We start from the raw sequence: 19,622 nt of genomic DNA on the forward strand, positions 1-19,622 counted from the left end.
AGCAGAATGGTGTTGCAGAGATGAAGAACAGACACATCGTTGAGACGGCAAGAAGCATGATGATCACAGCCACAGTTCCGGTTCGTTTTTGGGGTGATGCAATTCTCACGGTAGTATATTTGATTAACAGAGTGCCCTCTCGTGTACTCGGATTCAGGACCCCATTCAGCCTTATTTTTCCTCAGGGGGAGATGTTTCATATTCCTCTAAGGGTATTTGGATGTGTCTGCTTTGCACATATTCTTGGTCCTCACTATTCGAAGCTTGATCCCAAGGCAAATAAATGTGTTTTCCTTGGATATGCAGAGAATCAGAAAGGGTACTGTTGCTATGGTCCAGTCTCTGGGAACCGGTATGTTACTATGGATGTTACCTTTTTTTAATCTACGTACTTCTTCTCAAAGGATCCTTCTCAAGGGGAGTGTTTTGGGGAAGTAAGTCAACAGTCTATCCCTCTCCCAGTTCCAGTTCCTGTGTCTACTCCTATGCTTGACCACCACCCAATGTCACCCACCTTGCCACTTCCTTTGCGTTCCATCTCACAGCATTACTCACGGCAGAGACTTCATAAGGCGATTGATTCTACTACAGCAGAACTCACACCACTTCCTATCAATCCCTTGGAGACTCCAGATTCGACTGATACGGATTCAGGTATTCCTCTTGATCCCACTATTTCAGTTCCCATTGATCCTACTGACACTGTTACAGATAACCTTGATCTCCCTATTGCTCTTAGAAAAGGGAAGAGAAAGTGCACTGCCCATTGTATCTCACAGTACTTATCCTATAGTGGACTTTCTCCTTCCTATCGTGCTTTTCTCTCCTCTTGATTCAGTGTCTATACCCAAGGGTGTTAGTGATGCTCTCTCCAAACCTGAGTGAAGACAACTATGCAGGAAGAATTAGACATGGGAGATTGTGGACCTACCAGATGGCAAGGAGACAGTTGGATGCAGATGAGTTTACACAATAAAGTATAAGGCAGATGGAAGTATAGAGAGGTACAAGGCAAGACTTATTGCAAAAGGATACACACAGACCTATGGCATTGATTATCTAGAGACATTTGTGCCAGTTGCAAAGATGACCTCTGTTCAGATACTCCTTTCCCTTGCTGCCTCATACTCTTGGCCCTTGTTTCAACTGGATGTAAAGAATGCGTTCTTAAATGAGGACTTGCAAGAAGATGTGTATATGGATCTTCTAGTTGGTTTCTATGATAATGCTGAAAAGGGAAAGGTGTGCAAGCTGAAAAGTCACTATATGGCTTGAAACAATCTCCCAGAGCATGGTTTGACAGATTCAGAAAGGCCCTGATTGTTTTTTTCTACACTCAAACTCAATCTGATCACACCTTGTTTGTAAAGTGTAGGGGATCTTTGGTGTCAATCCTAATTGTTTATGTGGATAACATTGTTGTCACTGGGAATGATCTGAGTGAGATTGATAATTTGAAGAGGAACCTGCATAAGGAATTTGAGATTAAGGATCTTGGAGAACTAAGATACTTCTTAGGCATTGAAGTTGCAAGATCGAAACATGGAATTTTTATCTCTCAAAGGAAGTATGTCTTGGACCTTCTCCAAGAGACAGGGAAACTTGGAACAAAGGCTGCTAACACCCCCATTGATCAGAACCATAGAATCAGTGCATCAAAAGGTGAACCAGTGAAGGACCTTGGGAGATACCAAAGACTTGTGGGTCGGCTACTATACTTGTGTATGACAAGACTGGACATCTCCTATGCAGTAAGTGTAGTGAGCCAATACATGCATGCTCCACGAGATCATCACTGGAAGGCAATTGACAGGATCCTTGCATATTTGAAGGGACATCCAGGCAGAGGCATATTGTTTACTGATCATGGACAACTAAAGCTAGAGACCTATACAGATGCGGATTGGGCAGGATGCCTTGATGACAGAAGATCAACTTCAGGAGTGTGCACCCTGGTTGGGGGTAACCTAGTATCATGAAAGAGTAAAAAACAAACAGTTATGGCAAGATCAAGTGCAGAAGCGGAATATAGGGCCATGGCACATGGAGTTTCAGAACTTCTCTAGATCTGTTCTCTGTTAGAAAAATCGGTGTACAGGCAGAGGAACCTATGATGCTATACTGCGATAACCAGGCAGCAATCAATATTGCCCATAATCCAGTCCAACATGACCGTACTAAGCACATTGAAGTAGATAGACATTTTATCAGAGAATGGGTAACTTCTGGAGAAATTTGTCTTCCATACATTCCTTCTTATCTGCAGCTTGCTAATGTTCTCACAAAAGGTGTTGCGAAGAATAAGCTGGAACATGATCTACGCAAGTTGGGAATGTGTGACATCTATTCCCAACTTGAGGGGGATTGTTGAGTGGGCTGATTTATGTTGGGCCGATTTATGTTTAGTTTGTTTTCTTTTAATTTAAGAAGTTGTTGGGCCTTGGGCCCATTAGTCTTTTATTTTTAAAGGAATTGTAAGTACTTAGTTGAGTTGCCGCCCTACTAGGGGCATCTTTGTAATATCACATATTTAAGTTAATTATAAATAGAATGAGGGGCTGGCGGCTAGGGTTAATCATCACTATCTTAGTTGACCTTCTTCTCTTTTCTTCCCTTTCCTCTGTCTATTGCTGAAATCCCCAATTTTCTCCTCTTCCTTTCACAAGAAGCTTGGCCGAAATCAGCACATAAGGTTTTCTACTCTTTCCATGCATGCAGCCATATAACAAGGACAAGCTAGACTTCAGATCTATACCATGTGTATTCTTGAGCTATAGCCTCCAACACCATGGCCACTGGGCGCCTTTATATCTCTCGCCATGTAGTGTTTGCTGAAGAATCATTTCCATTTGCTTCTATGCAACCAACTGCAGCTCCTGTTAAATCTTCTTTTGTGTTATTAGATGGGCCCTCAATTGTTACTTCTCAGCCCACTGCTCACAAAATCACTACTATTCCATCCACAACTGAGAAGGCCCACATTCAGGATACTGCTATGGCCCACAACACACCCCCTCAATCTGATCACTCGACTACAGTCATACCCCTTATTTCTAGAGGGTTTGACCCCCCTAGTTCACTAGATAATCATGCAAATATCACCTCTGGCCCTCCCATCAATCCACTCAATACACATCATATGCAAACACGCCTCAACAGTGGTATACAAAAACCCAAAGTATATTTGGCATCTAAACATCCTATTGATGCTTCAGTTGAGTCCACTTGTTATTCTGAGGCTGCCAAACATGCCCATTGGCGCCAAGCAATGGAAGATGAATTTAATGCTCTTTTATGAAATGGGACTTGGACCTTAACTCCTAGACAACCTCATTTGAATATGTTGGGTTCTAAATGGGTTTACAGGATCAAGAGACAAGCTGATGGGTCTATTGACCGTTATAAAGCCCGTCTTGTGGCCAAAGGGTTTCATCAACAAGAGGGCATTGATTACTTTGAAACATTTAGCCCAGTAGTTAAGCCCACCATCATAAGAACTATTCTTAGCCTTGTCATCTCAAATCATAGTCGAATTCTTACATTTAATAAGTTTTCTAATATATTTTCTAATTATTCATTCATTTTATTAGTTTGTTAATTATTCTTACTGTTAAATTAAATAATTTATTAAGTATTTGTCATTTTTGGTATTACTTATTTTGGTAAAAGACTTTTTTGCCTTTCATAATTTTTCAAATTTTCATAACTCTAACTTTCATCTCTATCCAACCTCACCTGCCCATTTTCATTTTAACTCGTTCAAGTCCAATGGTCAGCCCATAGGGCATTTTTAAGTCTATTTCAAAAATTCAGGGTATATTTAAGTCAGTTCATGATAACTTAGGACATATTTAAGTCTTTTACCCTACTTATTTAGGTTTTTTTGTTTTATTGAATTAGCTATTTATTTATTTATTTTATTTTTATTAATGATAAAGGGGGGTGTCATGCAATCCTCACGTGATCACTTGAAACCCAAAGTAGAGCATTAACAGAAAGCACAAAGTCAAAAGCACAGAAAGCTTTTGGGCTTTTCTGTGTTTTTATTTTTTGGAATTTTTATAAAAAATAGGTATCCAAATGCTCATGTTACTTTTCTTGACAACTTTGGAAAGAGTTCAAATATATGTAAAATGCAAATACATACAAAATACAAGGTTTTCACTATACATATTTATATTTGTAGTCCTTCTAAACTGAGCCTATAAGTTCCATTTGGGAAGGGTGTAAAATATTAAGTGGGATGGGTTGGAAGTATACCAGGCAATTGGGTTGGGTGGGTTGGGTTCGGATTGGGTCAAGTTACTTTGGATTGATTTCGGGTCAGGTTGTCAAATGCTAGACCCTAACCTTAAATATTTGGGTTAGGGTTGACCCATGGGTCAAATTGAGTCATCCCAAAAAATGATTGAAATTTTAAAAAATAAAGAAAATTTACGTGAAAAATGTCAAAATTAAAAGAATTAACCTTAAAATTCTAAATATAAAATAAAAAATTTGAATATTTAACAATTTAAAGAGTAAACAATAAAAAGTAAAGACTAAATAGAAAAAATTAAAAAGTGGAAACTTCTAACAATGCATAAATAATCCCAATTAGACTTGACAATCGGGTCAGCGGATTGACCCATGACCCAACCCAACCCAGTTTTTTTCCAGGTCGAGTCGGGTCATTTTCGCATTTGAGTAGCTACATATGAGACCCTAACCCTGCTTTTTCGGGTTGGGTTGGATCGGGTTCGCGGGTTGGGTCAACTTTTTGCCAGGTCTAGTTGGAAGGGTCAAATGGAGCTGGGATTAATATTGCCAGCGTCACAGGTTAATAAATTCTCTTTTGAAGCGGGAAAAAACTGATAACCAAAACAAAACAACAGAAGATCACAGACAGCCAATAAACGACCGTAAAATAGAATTCAATCACATGTAAGCATCCGGTACATCTATTTGATATTGTTCTTAGCATTTCAACTTATAAAAGCATTCTAACCATTCTCCACATTTTATATTTACAGGGTTACAGCCAAAGGTTTCAAAGAAACCCATTTTTCTTGTGCTCAACTGTCGGACGCAGCTCAGTCTGGATGTGGACATCTCAAACTTCAAACCTTGAAAGTCTTCGACTCACCAACCCACAGGCCACAGCATGCAGAAGTCTCTGAAATGACCTAATCTCAAGTTTTGAACTACATCAGCTCCCGAACGCTTGGTGTACACAGATTCAGATTCAGACTTAAGAGTCATTTGCATGACGCTTCGCAATGACAACCTGGAGTTCGAATAAACCAGGAATCACATAACATGGGTAAGAATATAAACCTTGCATGAGAGCAGCTTTGGAAACCCTCCCACCCAACCTCCTTTCCATATCGAGGATGCAGCAAGGGAAATACAACTCGCGTATCACAAGGACTCGGGACTAGTGGAAGGTCTGATTCTGGCAGGCATTCTAAAAGGGTTCTCCAATTTAAAAATCAACCCATTTTTCAAGGAATTCCTGGGAGTAATTGACATTTTATTCAATTGGTACTCAAATTCATCAAGATCGAGATCATGCTCATCCAAACTCCTTGTGATGCCACTCTCCATGTAGCTTTTTCCATTCCCATCAAAATATTCATTGATATCTTCTTCACTGCTGCAGTCTTCACCATCATCATATGTAGTTTTAACCATTGACCAATACACAAAACTTGGGCGGATAAATCTTCACATGAAATGGAATAATTAAGAAGACATTAAAAAATAAGCAGAAAGAGCATGCAGAAATACTTGCAATTATGTATGTATAAAGTATAAAAGCAAATGAGTGATTTTCACGGCTGAACAGAACATAAACATTTATAAAAACATTATATAGGAATAAAAAAAACATACCTGTCACATTTTTTTAATAAGCATGGATCAAATGGGAAGAACATGTCAAGCCTTTCCATCCCACCAAAGGCCTTTGACAAATCTGATTCTAGCAAGTTGTTAAACAGAAACGTCTCTGACACAGTGAACAGGTGAGCAGCTTTTGCCTGACGGAGGAATTCCTCTACAATGGAGGGAAGACACACCTGTTACAACACAAAACCAAGTTATTGGACTTCAGCAGTTGTTACATACGAAATTTATTTACCAACATCGAAACATTCTTCGTACATATTTAAGGTTTGCAGTTGCAGTTTTAGAAAGAATCTGAGACCAGCAATTAGACTATTAGAGCAAGGGGCCTTAAATGAAGGCCTCAATGCTGAATTTTGAGGGTTCATACCTTGAATCATAAGGTCATACCTCACTACATTTGATTTTCTATAGTTCTTTAAGAAAAATTTTCATTTATTATATTTAAATTCTAAACTGTTTATGAATTATATTTGGCATGTGATGAATTATATTTATCATACCTTCAATTTGTTCCTACCACAATTAACTAGAGTTCTAGAACAGAAGACCTAGCAAGTTGCAAACCAATCCATTGGGAACTAATTTATAAGTTTGCTTCATCCTTTTATGCAGTGGTTTGAAAGGTTGCATTGGGTGGGGTTGATGAATTTTATTTCATCTCTATTCTCAGTGATATCTTATCACCATTGTACTCATTCTAATGGCTATCCTTTACTATGAAGGAAAGGAAGAAAATTAAAAAAAAAAGGGAAATATGTCACCTTATGCGAAAAAGGTGAAGACTCCCATTATGCCATATCAGACACTTTTCAATTTGCACTGCCAATTCCATGTCCCTGTGATATGTGGGTATTATAATTTGTGTGTGTGTGTGTGTAAAGTAGAAAAAAAAACAATTGGGCCCAAATAACAATTGTTGTGAGGATTATTTAATTGTTATTTTACAGTTGCTCTTAGTGTGCTGTCAGCCAGTTAGTTTCTTTCTTTCTTATTAGTTTGTTACTAGGGAGTGCCACCAAGGGCATACTTGTAATCTCCTATTCCTTTTATATTAAGTTAATATAAATAACTAAACTGGCGGCAGCCAGAATAGTTTTTTGTCTCTCAATCATATCTTCCTCTTCTCTTTTCCCTCTTCTCTTCTCTTCTCTTTCTCTCTCTCGTCTCTCTCTCTCCATGAATGATTACATGGTATCAGAGCAAGGTTCTGGGCTAAAAAAATCTGTTTCTCCCATCTGAACCTGCTTCGTCCTCTTTCTTCTTTGATTTCTTGGACGTGGAAGACAGAGAAACCCTAGCAGGCCACTTGCAGCTCTTCCTTTGGGTTCTTCCTTGGTCGTAACATCAAGGAGACCCTAGCAGAAGAAGGGCGATACAGAAAAGACTCCCTTCCTTATCTGTTCGATGCTGTGAAGTTAATTTCTGGGTTGGCACCTTCAGTGCTGGACAGGGTATGTGTTCTTATGTTTTTCTATGGCCAATGGTGTGAAGGCCTTACTTTTTTGGTTTTATACCTTCGTTTAGATGCTGGACTGTTAGATTGCATGTGCTGTAGTCGAACTGCTAGTATACTATTCTAACGGCTGGTGCTGGACTGATTACTGGGCTGTTTTAATGGCTGAACCATCACTTAGTTGATTTCAGCAGTTTTTTGTTTTTTCCACATTCCAGAAGTAAATTTCTTGGGGGTTGGTATTCTGATTGTGGCTGTTGTGTAGTTGTGCGGGATTTGGTCTGATTCAGCAGTACTCTATGGCAAACTATGATTCAACTTCATTGGGGGTTACACCAACCCGCAGCACAACTGGTATGGGAAGTGAAAACATGATGTTTCCCATGCCCATTACCCCTTTAAATTGTCTAAACTACCTGGAGTGGGCTAAAAGTGTAAAACTTTATGTAACAGCAAGGGGAAAAGCTGGTTACATAAAAGGAAGGGTGAAAGAACCCAAGAGTGAGACAGCTGAACATGATAGGTGGGACCAAGAAAACAGTATGGTGATGTCTTGGCTCCTTGCAGCCATGGAACCTGATGTGAAGAAGAACTTATGTGGGCAAACACCACTAGTGAGATTTGGGAACAGGCCAAAACCACCTATTCTGAGCAAAGGCATTATGCCAAGGTTTACCAGTTGCAAGCTGAATCCTCAACCTGTAAACAGGAAAATCGTAGTTTGTCTACCTATTATTCAGCCCTTACTTCCGTATGGAAAGAATTGGATCATTATCAGGCTATAGAGTGGAAACATGATGATGATGATGCTAAGTGATGGAGTGCAATCCGGTCGGTCCTATCTGTCAACGACCTTGCCTCTGACTAGAGCAACAGAAGGGGCCTGAAAGGAAGAAGAAAGTGGGGAATCTCCGGGGAGGAACCCGGCGAGATCACTCCGAAGCTCAAGTTAGTATTCTCTCAAAGGCAAGATAAAACCAGATGGCGCAATGTTCACATACCTTGTTCTTGGGGGGTAGGGAGCCTTTTATAACCACCTCGCGCACTCACTCCTAAGCTTCTGTCAGGTCGGGTATGATTATCTCTGTGCTCCTGCCAGTTCGGGTGTCATCACCACTGCTGGACAGAACCGTCACTGCTCTCTTTGTCGGAGCCGTCTCTGCAACTGGCGATGGCGGTGGCAGGTGGCGGTGGCAGGTGGCGGTGGCAGGTGGCCGTTGAAGTACGGTTGTCAAGCGTCAGATCCCAAGTCAGTCAGGTGTGCCGCCCTTGGATACGAACCTCCTCGGTGTTAGGTACGTTTGTTCAATTCGGCGTCCTAGAGGCGAAGTGCTGGAGTGGCGAGTGAGGTGAAGTCTTGAGTTCGAATAGAGGAGTGTCCCGAACTGCCATTGGGCAGGCCAGTTCGGGTCGTTGCCTTGTGTGAGGCTTGGGGCCTAAGGGAGAGTTTGGGCTCCTTGTAGGGAGTTCGGGCTCCTAGTAGGGAGTTCGAACTACTAGTTCCTCCTTTCGGTGCTCGCGCCTTGGGCGCGCTGTTGTGCCGAGTTGTTGCCTTTACGAGGTCGGGCCAAATCTTCCTTCATCATTTGCCCCCCACTCCTCGCGCTAAGGGACTTGGCCTGGCGCGGGGAGTTTGTGAGGTGGCAGGTGAATTTGTCCCATACTTCGAACTGGTTTGACTGGTGGCGCGAAGTGCGCGTTTCGTCAGGGTTTTTCCAAGTTTTCTCGAGCGCCAAAAAAGACGGGAAACACGCTAATCTGTCTATGAACGCTGACGGGCGTGATGGCGCGCGTTTATTTCAAAATTCAAAAAAGCGCGCTGCTAGGAGACGTGTCAGCGTGCATTTTTTCAAATTTGAAAAGACGCGCCGCTGCCGCCCTTAATGCGAAGAGTCGTGCGTTGGCGCTTTTCAGTTTCAGAAAGACGTGCGGCCAATCACGTCTCGATCTCAGGAGACGTGCGGCCAGTCACGTCTCGGTCACTGGAGACGTGCAGTCAGTGCGGTTGCGGGCCGTTGGATTGTTTTTTATCCGAGCCGTTGGTTCTCGGTTACTGTGGGTATAAATAGTGGGGGACCCCAGTCACTGTCACTATCCTGTGTTTTGCTTCTTGAGCTCGTGCCTCAGTTTCAGTTCGCGTCCCAGCCTCTAGCTAGCGTTCACGTTCCCGTAGTCCGTTTGCTTCTTTCCGGGTGAGTACTTTCCTCTAATCCTTATTCTCCTTCCAATGTCTAGCTCGGATAGCTCAGACAGTTCTTCAAGGGGGTCGGATGCAGGTTCTACGAACCGAGCTGCATCCTTCGACAGTCCTAGTGACCCTGAGGTAGAACTCGAGGAAGAGTTCGAACCCGTAGGTCGAGTTGCCTCGGGTAGTTTGGCATCCTCTCGTCGAGGTTGGATGTTGGACAAGTTTGGGCCTTCGACCATGACTCTCGAGGGGCTTCAATCCCTTATCACCCAGTACAACTTGCCTAGGGAGTACACCTACTTCATACCTTCGGGCAGTTTCCCTTGGGAACATGGTCCTAATGAGATCGTGATATTCCGGAAGCAGCTCGCTGCTGGGTTGTGCCTTCCTTTCCACCCCCTCATTGTCGAGGTAATGAACCACTTCGGTGTTACAGTCGGCCAGCTTCACCCGAACTCCATTCGTAACTTGGTGGGGACAATCTCCCTATTTTGCGAACAGGTCTTGCCTTTAGACTTGGAGATCTTCTCCTCCATTAAAATGCTTAAGAAGCAAGCGGGTCCCCTTCCCGGGCGTAGGCGGGCATATTACTTGTCTCCTCGCCCGGGTTTTAAGCTTCTACACAAACTTCCCAACAAGGTCCCGGCGTGGAAACGATACTACTTCGGGGTGCGAAGTGAATTGGGGTGGCCGTTCCAAACCGGATGGGGAATGGCTGCCCCTGACGTCGGTGTTACGCTTGATAAGGAGACGGCGAAGGGCCTCCGGCAGTGGGCACGGCTTGGGCTAAAATGCCATCAGTATTTGACGGAGGCCAAGCTCATTGCGGCCGGTCTGAGTTCAAGTAGGTTCCTTACTCACAGGTTTTTTGTTTTGCTTTGTTCTTTCGTTTTTTCTGATGCCGAACTCTTTTTTCAAGTGTGATGGACTCAGAAAGGACTCGTGGTGGGCACCTGTTTCAAGGCATGAAGAGGAGGAAGCGAGTCGCCAAACGAACTCGTGTCGAGCTGCCCCGAGATGCGGAGCCCGAGGTACCAGACTACCCGTCAAAGGATCCGCCCAGGGAGCCCGAGATGGCTCCTCCAATGCAAGAAGCGGCAGGGGCCCCTTATGCCGAGACTACTTACACGGGGCTCCCGCTTACGCGAGTTGGGCCCTTAGGCTCGGGAGCCCAAGGAGAATTCAGGAGCGTGTTGTCGCCGAACCACGCTCTTCAGAAGAGTAGGGAGGCCATTTACCCTGATGAGGTCGCTGCGTGGACCGATCTTCCTTTGAACCAAGTGGCCTGTCATGCTGCCACTCATGCCATGGTGGTAAGTCAGATTTCTTGTCGGGCTCTTTGCTTTTATCCCTCTCGTTGTCATTCTTTTAATCACTTGTTCTTTCCTTTTGGTAGGTGAACTCTTCTATCCATGCCTTGGTGGTCCAGGTGGAGAGGAGCTCGAGGCAAGCGCAAGCTGCCGAAGAGGCTTTCCGTGTTGCCGAGGCGACTTCCCGAGCTGCTGAGGCAGCTGCTCGCACAGCACAGACCAGGCAGGCGAGGTCTCAGAGAGATGTCGAGGCCATGGGAGTTGTGGTGAAGCACATGGCGGACCTAAGGCTGGATTTGCAGCATCAGGTATACCTTCAAGAGGATATTAGGGAGAGGACGCAGATCTTTTCTCAAGGCATCGAAGACGCCAAGAAGAAGGTCGTCGATGAGTACATCGCCTCGCCGCGCTTCGATGACCTGATGGTGGATTCGTATAGAAGGGGTTTTAAACTAAACCGGTGGATGATCCGGAATACGTACCCCAAGCTCGACATTAGTGCCATATCCACTTTGCGTATTACTCAGGAGATGGCCAACGCCGCTGATGGTGAGCCGGATTCCAAGGGCGAGGCAGGACCTTCGGGTATCGTTGAAGTGCCTTCTGATGGTGAAGAAGTAGCTCTGGGCCTATAAAATGTATTTCTTCTCTTTTTGTTTTTTTTTTTTTGAAATGTACACAGTATTTTGCAATGGAGTGATTTTCTTTTGATCAAGTGTTGGTCTTTCTTTCCTCCGAACTGGCCATATTGCCGAACTGACCATATGTCGATGCCCCTACTAGTTCGACGCTTTGCCTGAGCTTTTAGTTTGCATCTTTTGCCTTTGTTCGTCCGTGCCGAGGTCCTTGTTAGTTCGGCATCCTAGCCCTTTGGCTCTGGTAGTGACTTAATCTACTTCGCTTGGTGATCTATAGGTAGTATCATCTCAAGTTAACGATGTTCCAAGCTCGAGGTACTTGTTTTCCCTCTAAAGTTTTGAGCTCGTATGCCCCCCCGAGCGCTCTCTTTACTCGATAGGGCCCTTCCCAATTCGGTCCAAGTTTTCCCACGCCGGGCTCGGGTGCCATGATCTTACGGAGAACCAGGTCGCCGACGCGTAAGTTCCGCTTTTTTACTCTGGCGTTGTAGTACCGAGCTACCTTTTGCTGGTAAGTTGTGGTCCGAATGTACGCGAGGTCTCTTACCTCGTCCAGTAAGTCGAGGTTGGTGTGTAACTCATCTCCGTTTGTTTGATCGTCGTATGCTTCTAGTCGCAGTGTAGGTATTTCGATCTCCGTCGGGATTACCGCTTCAGTGCCGTAGGTGAGGTTAAAGGGGGTTTCTCCTGTGGAGGTTTTTTCCGTGGTTCGGTGAGCCCATAGAACACTTGGTAGCTTGTCTGCCCACAACCCCTTAGCTCGGTCCAGTCGTGCTTTCAGTCCACAGAGGATGGCTCTGTTCATTACTTCTATCTAACCGTTTGCCTGCGGGTGTGCAACCGATGTGAAGTTCTGTAGGATTCCCATATCTTGGCACCATTCCTGAAACTTGATATCCTTGAACTGTTTGCCATTGTCAGAGATCAGTACCTGAGGTAACCCGAAGCGGCATACTATGTTCTTCCAAAAGAAGTTTTGCACGTTTCGGGTTGTAACTGTTGCCAGAGGTTCAGCTTCTATCCACTTTGTGAAATAATCTACCGCTACCACTAGGAACTTCCTCCCACCTGTTGCTGGCGGGAATGGCCCCAGGAGGTCGATGCCCCATTGCGCAAAGGGCCATGGACTGGTGAGGTATTTGAGGTCGGCGGCGGGCTGTTGGTGGATATTAGCATGCTTTTGACATTTGTCACACTTTCTGACGAGCTCGACGGCCTCTGCCTTCATCGTTGGCCAGTAGTACCCTTGTCGAAGTGCCTTTTGGGTGAGGGCTCCGCCCCCCAAGTGTCCGCCGCACAGACCTTCACAAGTGTCGTGGAGTACGAGCTCGGCTTTAGCAGGTCGCAAGCAACAAAGGTAGGAAAGCGTGTAGGACCGTCGGTACAGCCATTCGTCTATTATGACGTATTTGGCTGCCTGGTGCTGCACTCTCCTAGCTGCATTGCGGTCCGTAGGGAGGGTTCCGTCTAACAAGAAGTTCGCGAGTGGGTCGATCCAACTCGGCTCTGCTTCAAGGACGGGAGCGACCTCCTTTGCTCCACTGAGAATGCTAGGCCGAGGTAAGTCCTCTATGTACACGGTTCTCATGGTGTTGTGATTCGTGCTGGCTAACCGGGACAAGGCGTCAGCCTCAGTGTTCTCTGACCTTGGGATTTGCCTGATGAAGTGTGACTGGAAGTTGAGCAGAGCCTCCTTTACTTTTGCCAAGTATGTGATCATAGTGAGCTCGCGTGCTTCGTATTCGCCCGTAACCTGGTTGACCACGAGTTGGGAATCGCTGCAGATAACTATGTGTTTTGCTTTTACCTTTTTCGCTAGGTTCAGCCCGGCTATCAGTGCCTCGTACTCCGCCTCATTGTTGGATGTCGCGAACTCAAAGCGTAGTGCGTATTCCAATTTCATGCCACCCAGGCCGCGCAGCACTATTCCAGCCCCGCTGCCCAGCTGGTTCGAGGAGCCATCTACGTGAAGGATCCAGGGCTCCTCATCCCAGTTCGCGTTTGGTCTAACCAGAAGAGATGCCACACTGGTTGCTACTTCACGGGGTTCAGACTCTATTGGCTTGGGAGCTTTAGTCTCACCCGAACTAGGGATCTCGGGCTCAACCAGCCTAGGGACTTCGAGGTTGAATGTGCACTTGGCGATAAAATCTGCTAAGGCTTGGGCCTTAATAGCAGTTCGCGGCTTATACTGGAGGTCGTACTCGCTGAGCTCGATGGCCCACTTCGTTAGCCGACCGGAAACCTCGAGCTTAAGTAAGACTTGCCTTAGAGGTTTGTAAGTCAAGATGATGACAGTGTGGGACTGGAAATATGGGCGGAGTTTCCGAGCTGCAATTACCAATGTGTATGCTAGCTTTTCTATCTGCGGGTATCTCGTCTTTGCTCCCTGCAAAATTTTACTATCATAATAGATGGGTCGTTGGACCCGATCTACTTTTATTAGTATCGAACTGACCACCTCGTCGCTTGCCGAGAGGTATAGTTCCAAGACCTCGCCCTCCTCGGGCCGGGCTAAGATCGGCACACTAGCGAGGTAGTTTTTTAGCTCGTCGGACACAAGCTGGCAGTCTTGGGTCCATTCGAACCCTTTTCCTTTGATTGCTTTAAAGAAAGGCAGGCAGCGGTCTGCCGATTTGGACATGAAGCGGCTCAGAGCGGCTATGCAGCCGTTTAGCCTCTGAACCTCTTTTACTTTTCTCTTTTCTGGGTGGTCTCATATCTAGGATGGCCTTTATCTTGTCCGGGTTGGCCTCAATACCGCGCCGGTTGACAATGTACCCTAGGAACTTACCCGAGGTGACACCGAAGACACACTTGTTTGGGTTCAGTTTCATGCTAAATTGACGCAGAATTTGGAAGACAGAATCTAAGTCTTGTATTAATTCCTGTGAAAATTGCGTCTTGACGACCATATCGTCTACATAACATTCTATTTTTGTGCCAATTAAGGGCCGAAACAGCCTATTTACAAGTCTTTGGAAGGTTGCCCCAGCATTTTTCAATCCAAAGGGCATGACCTTGTAGCAGTACAGGCCGAACTCGGTTATGAAGCTGGTTTTTTCCTCATCGGACTGGTCCATCCTGATTTGGTTGTAGCCCGAGTAGGCGTCCAAGAAGCTTAGCAACTCATGTCCCGAGGTCGCATCCACTAGGCGGTCAATTCTGGGGAGGGGGAAGCAATCTTTCGGGCAAGCTCGGTTCAGGTCGTTGTAGTCGACGCACATGCGCCACTTGCTGTTTGCCTTTTCACCAGCACTGGGTTGGCTACCCAGCTCGGGTAATGAACTTCCCTTATGAAGTCTGCTGTGAGGAGCTTTTCGACCTCCTCGTCGACCGCCCTCCAGCGCTCCGGGGCTAAGTTGCGTTTCTTCTGTCTAATGGGTCTGACTACAGGGTCAGTATTAAGTTTGTGAGTTATAAGGCTGGGGTCAATACCGGGCATATCGGCCGCGAACCATGTAAAAATATCTAAATTTTGAAGTAAAAAACTCACCAGTTCGGTTCGTAGAGGTTCCTTGACGAAAGCACCGATCTGTAGTGTGCGAGTTGGGTCCGTGGCCGAAGTCGAGATCGCGACCGTTTCCTCTGTGGGCGAAGCTCGTCCCTCGCCTTGCTCCGTAGGCCGCTCCAGTTCAAGATCGTCAGCCGCCTTGGTTTTTCCCTTCAGGGCGGCAACATAACACTTGCGAGACTCAAGCTGGTCGCCCTGCGCTACCCCCACATCGAAGTCTGTAGGGAACTTCATTGCCAAATAGTAGGTGGAGACCACTGCCTGCAGGATATGCGTAATTGGCCGCCCTATTATGGCATTGTATGGGGAAAGGGTCGCGACCACCAGGAAATCGTGGTTGAGTCCGACCGCACAAGGCCATGTGTCGACTTCCACAGGTACTGTTATTTTCCCAAGGGGCCTGACTTTCTCTCCGCTGAAGCCCACCAGAGGAATGTTTGCAGGCTTCAACTCGCTTCTCTGCAACTGTAGCTAGTCAAATGCCGACTTGAAGAGGATGTCCGCCGAACTACCTGAATCCACAAGTACGCACCCAACTTCGAAGTCGCTGATCCTTAGTTTTATGAGAAGCGCGTCATCGTGGGGGTAATGGACACCTCGCGCATCGTCTTCCGTAAAGATCGGTTCTTCAGTCTTCGGCCTTTTTGGAGGGTTCTGTTCTTCTCGGGCTGCCTCGCAAACTGACGTTCGGGCTGCTGCCGAAGTACACCCTGCTACCACCGAACCTCCCACTATTACGTGAATGGTTCCCCGAACTGGCCTCTCTTCCAGAGGCTGTCTTTGCGATGGTTCGGCTGGTCTGCTGCTGGATTCCGGAGCATCCTTACTGTGCTCCCCTTGCCGGCCTACCTTATTATTATTATGCTGTACAAAATTTCTCAAGTATCCGCAACGGATGAGCCCCTCTATCTCGTCCCGGAGATTATTACACTGTTCGGTACTATGACCGTGATCTCTATGGAAACTACAGTATAAATTTTTATTTCTCTCATTTGGATTCCCCTTTAGGCGAGGTGGCCATTTGACGTATGGGGCGTCTTTGATCGTCATCAAGATCTCTGTCCGCCTTGTGTTTAAGGGTGTGTAGTCCGTCCGAGCTACTAAAAGAGCTCGGGACGGCTGGCTTGGCTTCGCCTCCCGGGCCGGGTTTCTTTTGTCACCTGGGTTGGAGGGCTCGCCTTCTCTTTTCCTTTTCTCGACCCCGCCTTCGGTCCTTTGGTTGATCTCTTCCTCTATTCTCATGAACTTGTCCACGAGCTTGAGGAATTCGGCCACGGTCACGGGCTGGCTGGCTACCATGTGCCATTTGAACTCCTTGTGCGTTACTCCTCTCTTGGCCGCCACGAGCTGTACCGCAAGGTCCAATCGCGATATCTGCAAGCACGCGTCAGTGAACCGCTTGATGTAGCCCCGGATGAACTCTCCTTCCCTCTGAACCACTCCGAAGATGCTTTCCTCGGTTATGGGGCACCGCTTGCTGGTAACGAAGTGTGCGATGAAGACCTGCATGAACTGGGTCCAGCTTCTTATTGACCCGGGGGCTAGGTTTCTGTACCAGGTGCGGGCCACCCCCTGGAAAGTGGTGGTGAAGGCCACGCACATGCACGACTCACTGGCCCTTGCCAGGTGCATTTGGGATTGGAAGGCATCAACGTGGTCGCTGGGGTCGAAGGACCCATCGTACTTGTCCAAGGAGGGGAGTTTGAAGTCTTTGGGCATGGGGACTGCAAGGAGTTCTGATGAGAGGGGGGAAGGAACTGAGAGGATAGGGGCCGCCTTTACCTCATCCGAGCTTGTCTCTTCTTTACCTCTTAGCTTAGGCAAGACACGGGTGGCAGTTCGACGACTTCGCCGGCGCCTTCGTTGTTGAGTGGGCCTGGTACTGGCGTTGCTAGCCTCTGTGTTGCCGAGCTCGATGGGCCCGGAATGTTGGTAGTCTGCTGCTAAGGCGCTGAATCGGTTCTCTGTGAGCGGGAACTCAGGCTTGGAGCGCTGAGGTGCTGACTTGGCGGGCGAGGTTCCCGACCCGCCTGCAAGTTGCAAGGCGGGGGTGATTTTTCTTTCCCTTCGGCCTGGGGATGAGGCCTGGCTGTTGGTAGTCTGCTGCTAGGGCGCTGAATCGGTTCTTTGTGAGCGAGAACTCAGGCTTGGAGCGCCGAGGTGCTGACTTGGTGTGCGAGGTTCCTGACCCGCCTGCGAGCTGCGAGGCTAGGGTGATTTTTCTTTCCCTTCGGCCTGGGGATGAGGCCTGGCTGTTAGGGGGGTTCTGGAGTTGGGAGGCTTCTCCTCGGTGAGGGCGTCCACCCTGAGGGGAAACCTTAACCGGCTTCGAAGCAGGGTGCCGAGGTGGAAGCAGTGATTGGTTCAGGGGCAGTTGGGGGAACTACTGCTGATAGTGATGTTGAGAGAGGTGGTGCAGTACTTGGTGCTGCTGGAATTGTTGCATTTGGGCTTGCATTGACCGCATGCATTGCATCAGGTCGTCAAACTGGTTCTGGCGGGTCGCTAGGGGGACAGCAGTTGGTTCAGTAAAAGTTGTTTCAATAGAGAGTGGAAGGGGGACGTTCATGGCAGGAAGGTTTACGGGCGCCACTGTTTGTGGCGCATTCAAGCTGGGGATTCCATCCATCGGAAGGGGGATGGTGAACTGTCTGATGCACACCACGGGGACTTGGAGTTGTTCCCCGGTGGTGTTCATCTCCGTGCCACGTCCGGCATTGCTGGAAGAAGCCATGAGTGTTGGAATTTTTGGAAAAAAGAGGTTATGAGAGTTTTAGAGGGAGGCTTTTAGAAGTGTTTCCCACAGACGGCGCCAATTGATGGAGCGCAATCCGGCCGGTCCTATCTGTCAACGACCTTGCCTCTGACTGGAGCAACAAGGGGGCCTGAAAGGAAGAAGAAAGTGGGGAATCTCCGGGGAGGAACCCGACGAGATCACTCCGAAGCTCAAGTTAGTATTCTCTCAAAGGCAAGATAAAACCAGATGACGCAATGTTCACATACCTTGTTCTTGGGGAGTAAGGAGCCTTTTATAACCACCTCGCGCACTCACTCCTAAGCTTCTGTCAGGTCGGGTATGATTATCTCTGTGCTCCTGCCAGTTCGGGTGTCATCACCCCTGCTGGACAGAACCGTCATGGATCTCTTTGTCGGAGCCGTCTCTGCAACTGGCGATGGCGATGGCAGGTGGCGGTGGCAGTGGCAGGTAGCCGTTGAAGTGCGGCTATCAAGCGTCAGATCCCAAGTCAGTCAAGTGCGCCGCCCTTGGATACGGACCTCCTCGGTGTCAGGTACGTTTGTTCAGTTCGGCGTCCTAGAGGCGAAGTGTTGGAGTGGTGAGCGAGGTGAAGTCTTGAGTTCGGATAGAGGAGTGTCCCGAACTGCCATGGGGCAGGCCAGTTCGGGTCGTTGCCTTGTGTGAGGCTCGAGGCCTAAGGGAGAGTTCGGTCTCCTTGTAGGGAGTTCAGACTGGTGGTTCCTCCTTTTGGTGCTCGCGCCTTGGGCGCGCTGTTGTGCCGAGTTGTTGCCTTTGCCACGTGTTGAGTGATTACGAGGTCGGGCCAAATCTTCCTTCATCACTAAGGCATACAGAAAGTTGGTTTCTCAACAGCATGTGTTTGCCTTCTTGTTGGAACTGAACCCTACCTATGAACCCTTGAGAGTTCAAATCTTAGGAAGTAAAGAGTTGTCGTCGGTTCACGAGGTATATGCCCTTGTTCAATCTGAAGAAAGTAGGTGGAGTGTGATGGTTACAACCGAGGGGGAGCAACAAGTTGCATTGGCTGCAATGAGTAATAACAACATAGGGAAGAAAAGTGACACCAAGAAGGCTGATGATAAAGACAAGTTGTTTTGTACCCACTGTCGGCGCTCACGACATACACGACACATGTTGGGACATTCACAGGAAACCCAAGTGGGCAGTGAAGAACCAAGAACAGGGTAAAGGGCAAGGTCAGAAGAAGACGGACACAACACCTAATGCAGCACATGTGGCAACCCAAGATACTCATGTTGTAGGTACTACCCGGGACCACCTTACTAATTCTGACCCCAAGGAAGATATCATGAATTACTTCAGAGACCACTTGGGGTCATATGGTAGGGCTTTGCGACAGATGGATAGTTCAGTCACTAGTACTCCTTCATTTGCATCTACATCAGGTAATGCAGCTTTTGCATTCCATGTCACTACTACCACTGGTTCCCCTTTGATCATTGACTCAGGAGCCTCTAACCACATGACCGATAAGCCGAACTTGTTTCAAACTTATAGCCTTTTGTCAGGAAGGGATGAAGTGAGGCTTGCAGATGGATTGTGTATTGCATGTCCCTGAATTGTGTATCACTTCCCCATGGCCTTAACCTGAATTGTGTATTGCATGTCCCTCAACTTCCTATAAATTTGCTTTCAATCAATAGTGTAACCTATTTTCCTTGTTCATGTGTTTTTCAGGATCTAACTTGTAGGAGGACGATTGGTAGAGGGAGCCTAGTGGATGGTCTCTACATTCTCGACAACAAAGCTGGTCTCTCAGTGTCATCCTCGGAGTCATACAGTCAATCAAATAAGAGTCAATTTTTTTTGTGGCATAGTCGGTTAAGTCATGTTTCTTTTGAAATAGTAAAG

The 19,622-nt window shown here is 46.9% G+C and overlaps 1 protein-coding gene across 5 annotated transcripts in view; it reads right to left on the reverse strand.

The window, feature by feature from the left end:
* Positions 1–4,883: 4,883 nt before the first annotated feature.
* The window catches only part of LOC104608522 (uncharacterized), a 30,785-nt gene continuing 16,046 nt past the window's right edge, over positions 4,884–19,622 (reverse strand). For all 5 annotated transcript variants that reach the window (XM_019199636.2, XM_010274551.3, XM_088887099.1 and 2 more), the window contains 2 exons: positions 5,875–6,059; positions 4,884–5,704 (listed from right to left, as the gene is read on the reverse strand). In XM_019199636.2, coding sequence (XP_019055181.1) covers positions 5,401–5,704; positions 5,875–6,059 — 489 coding nt within the window. In that variant the 3' untranslated portion in view covers positions 4,884–5,400. The remainder of the gene's footprint in view (positions 5,705–5,874; positions 6,060–19,622) is intronic.

Source organism: Nelumbo nucifera, chromosome 5, assembly GCF_055504915.1.
Source record: "Nelumbo nucifera cultivar China Antique chromosome 5, China Antique-T2T, whole genome shotgun sequence".
In the NCBI taxonomy this organism is placed as follows: Eukaryota; Viridiplantae; Streptophyta; class Magnoliopsida; order Proteales; family Nelumbonaceae; genus Nelumbo; species Nelumbo nucifera.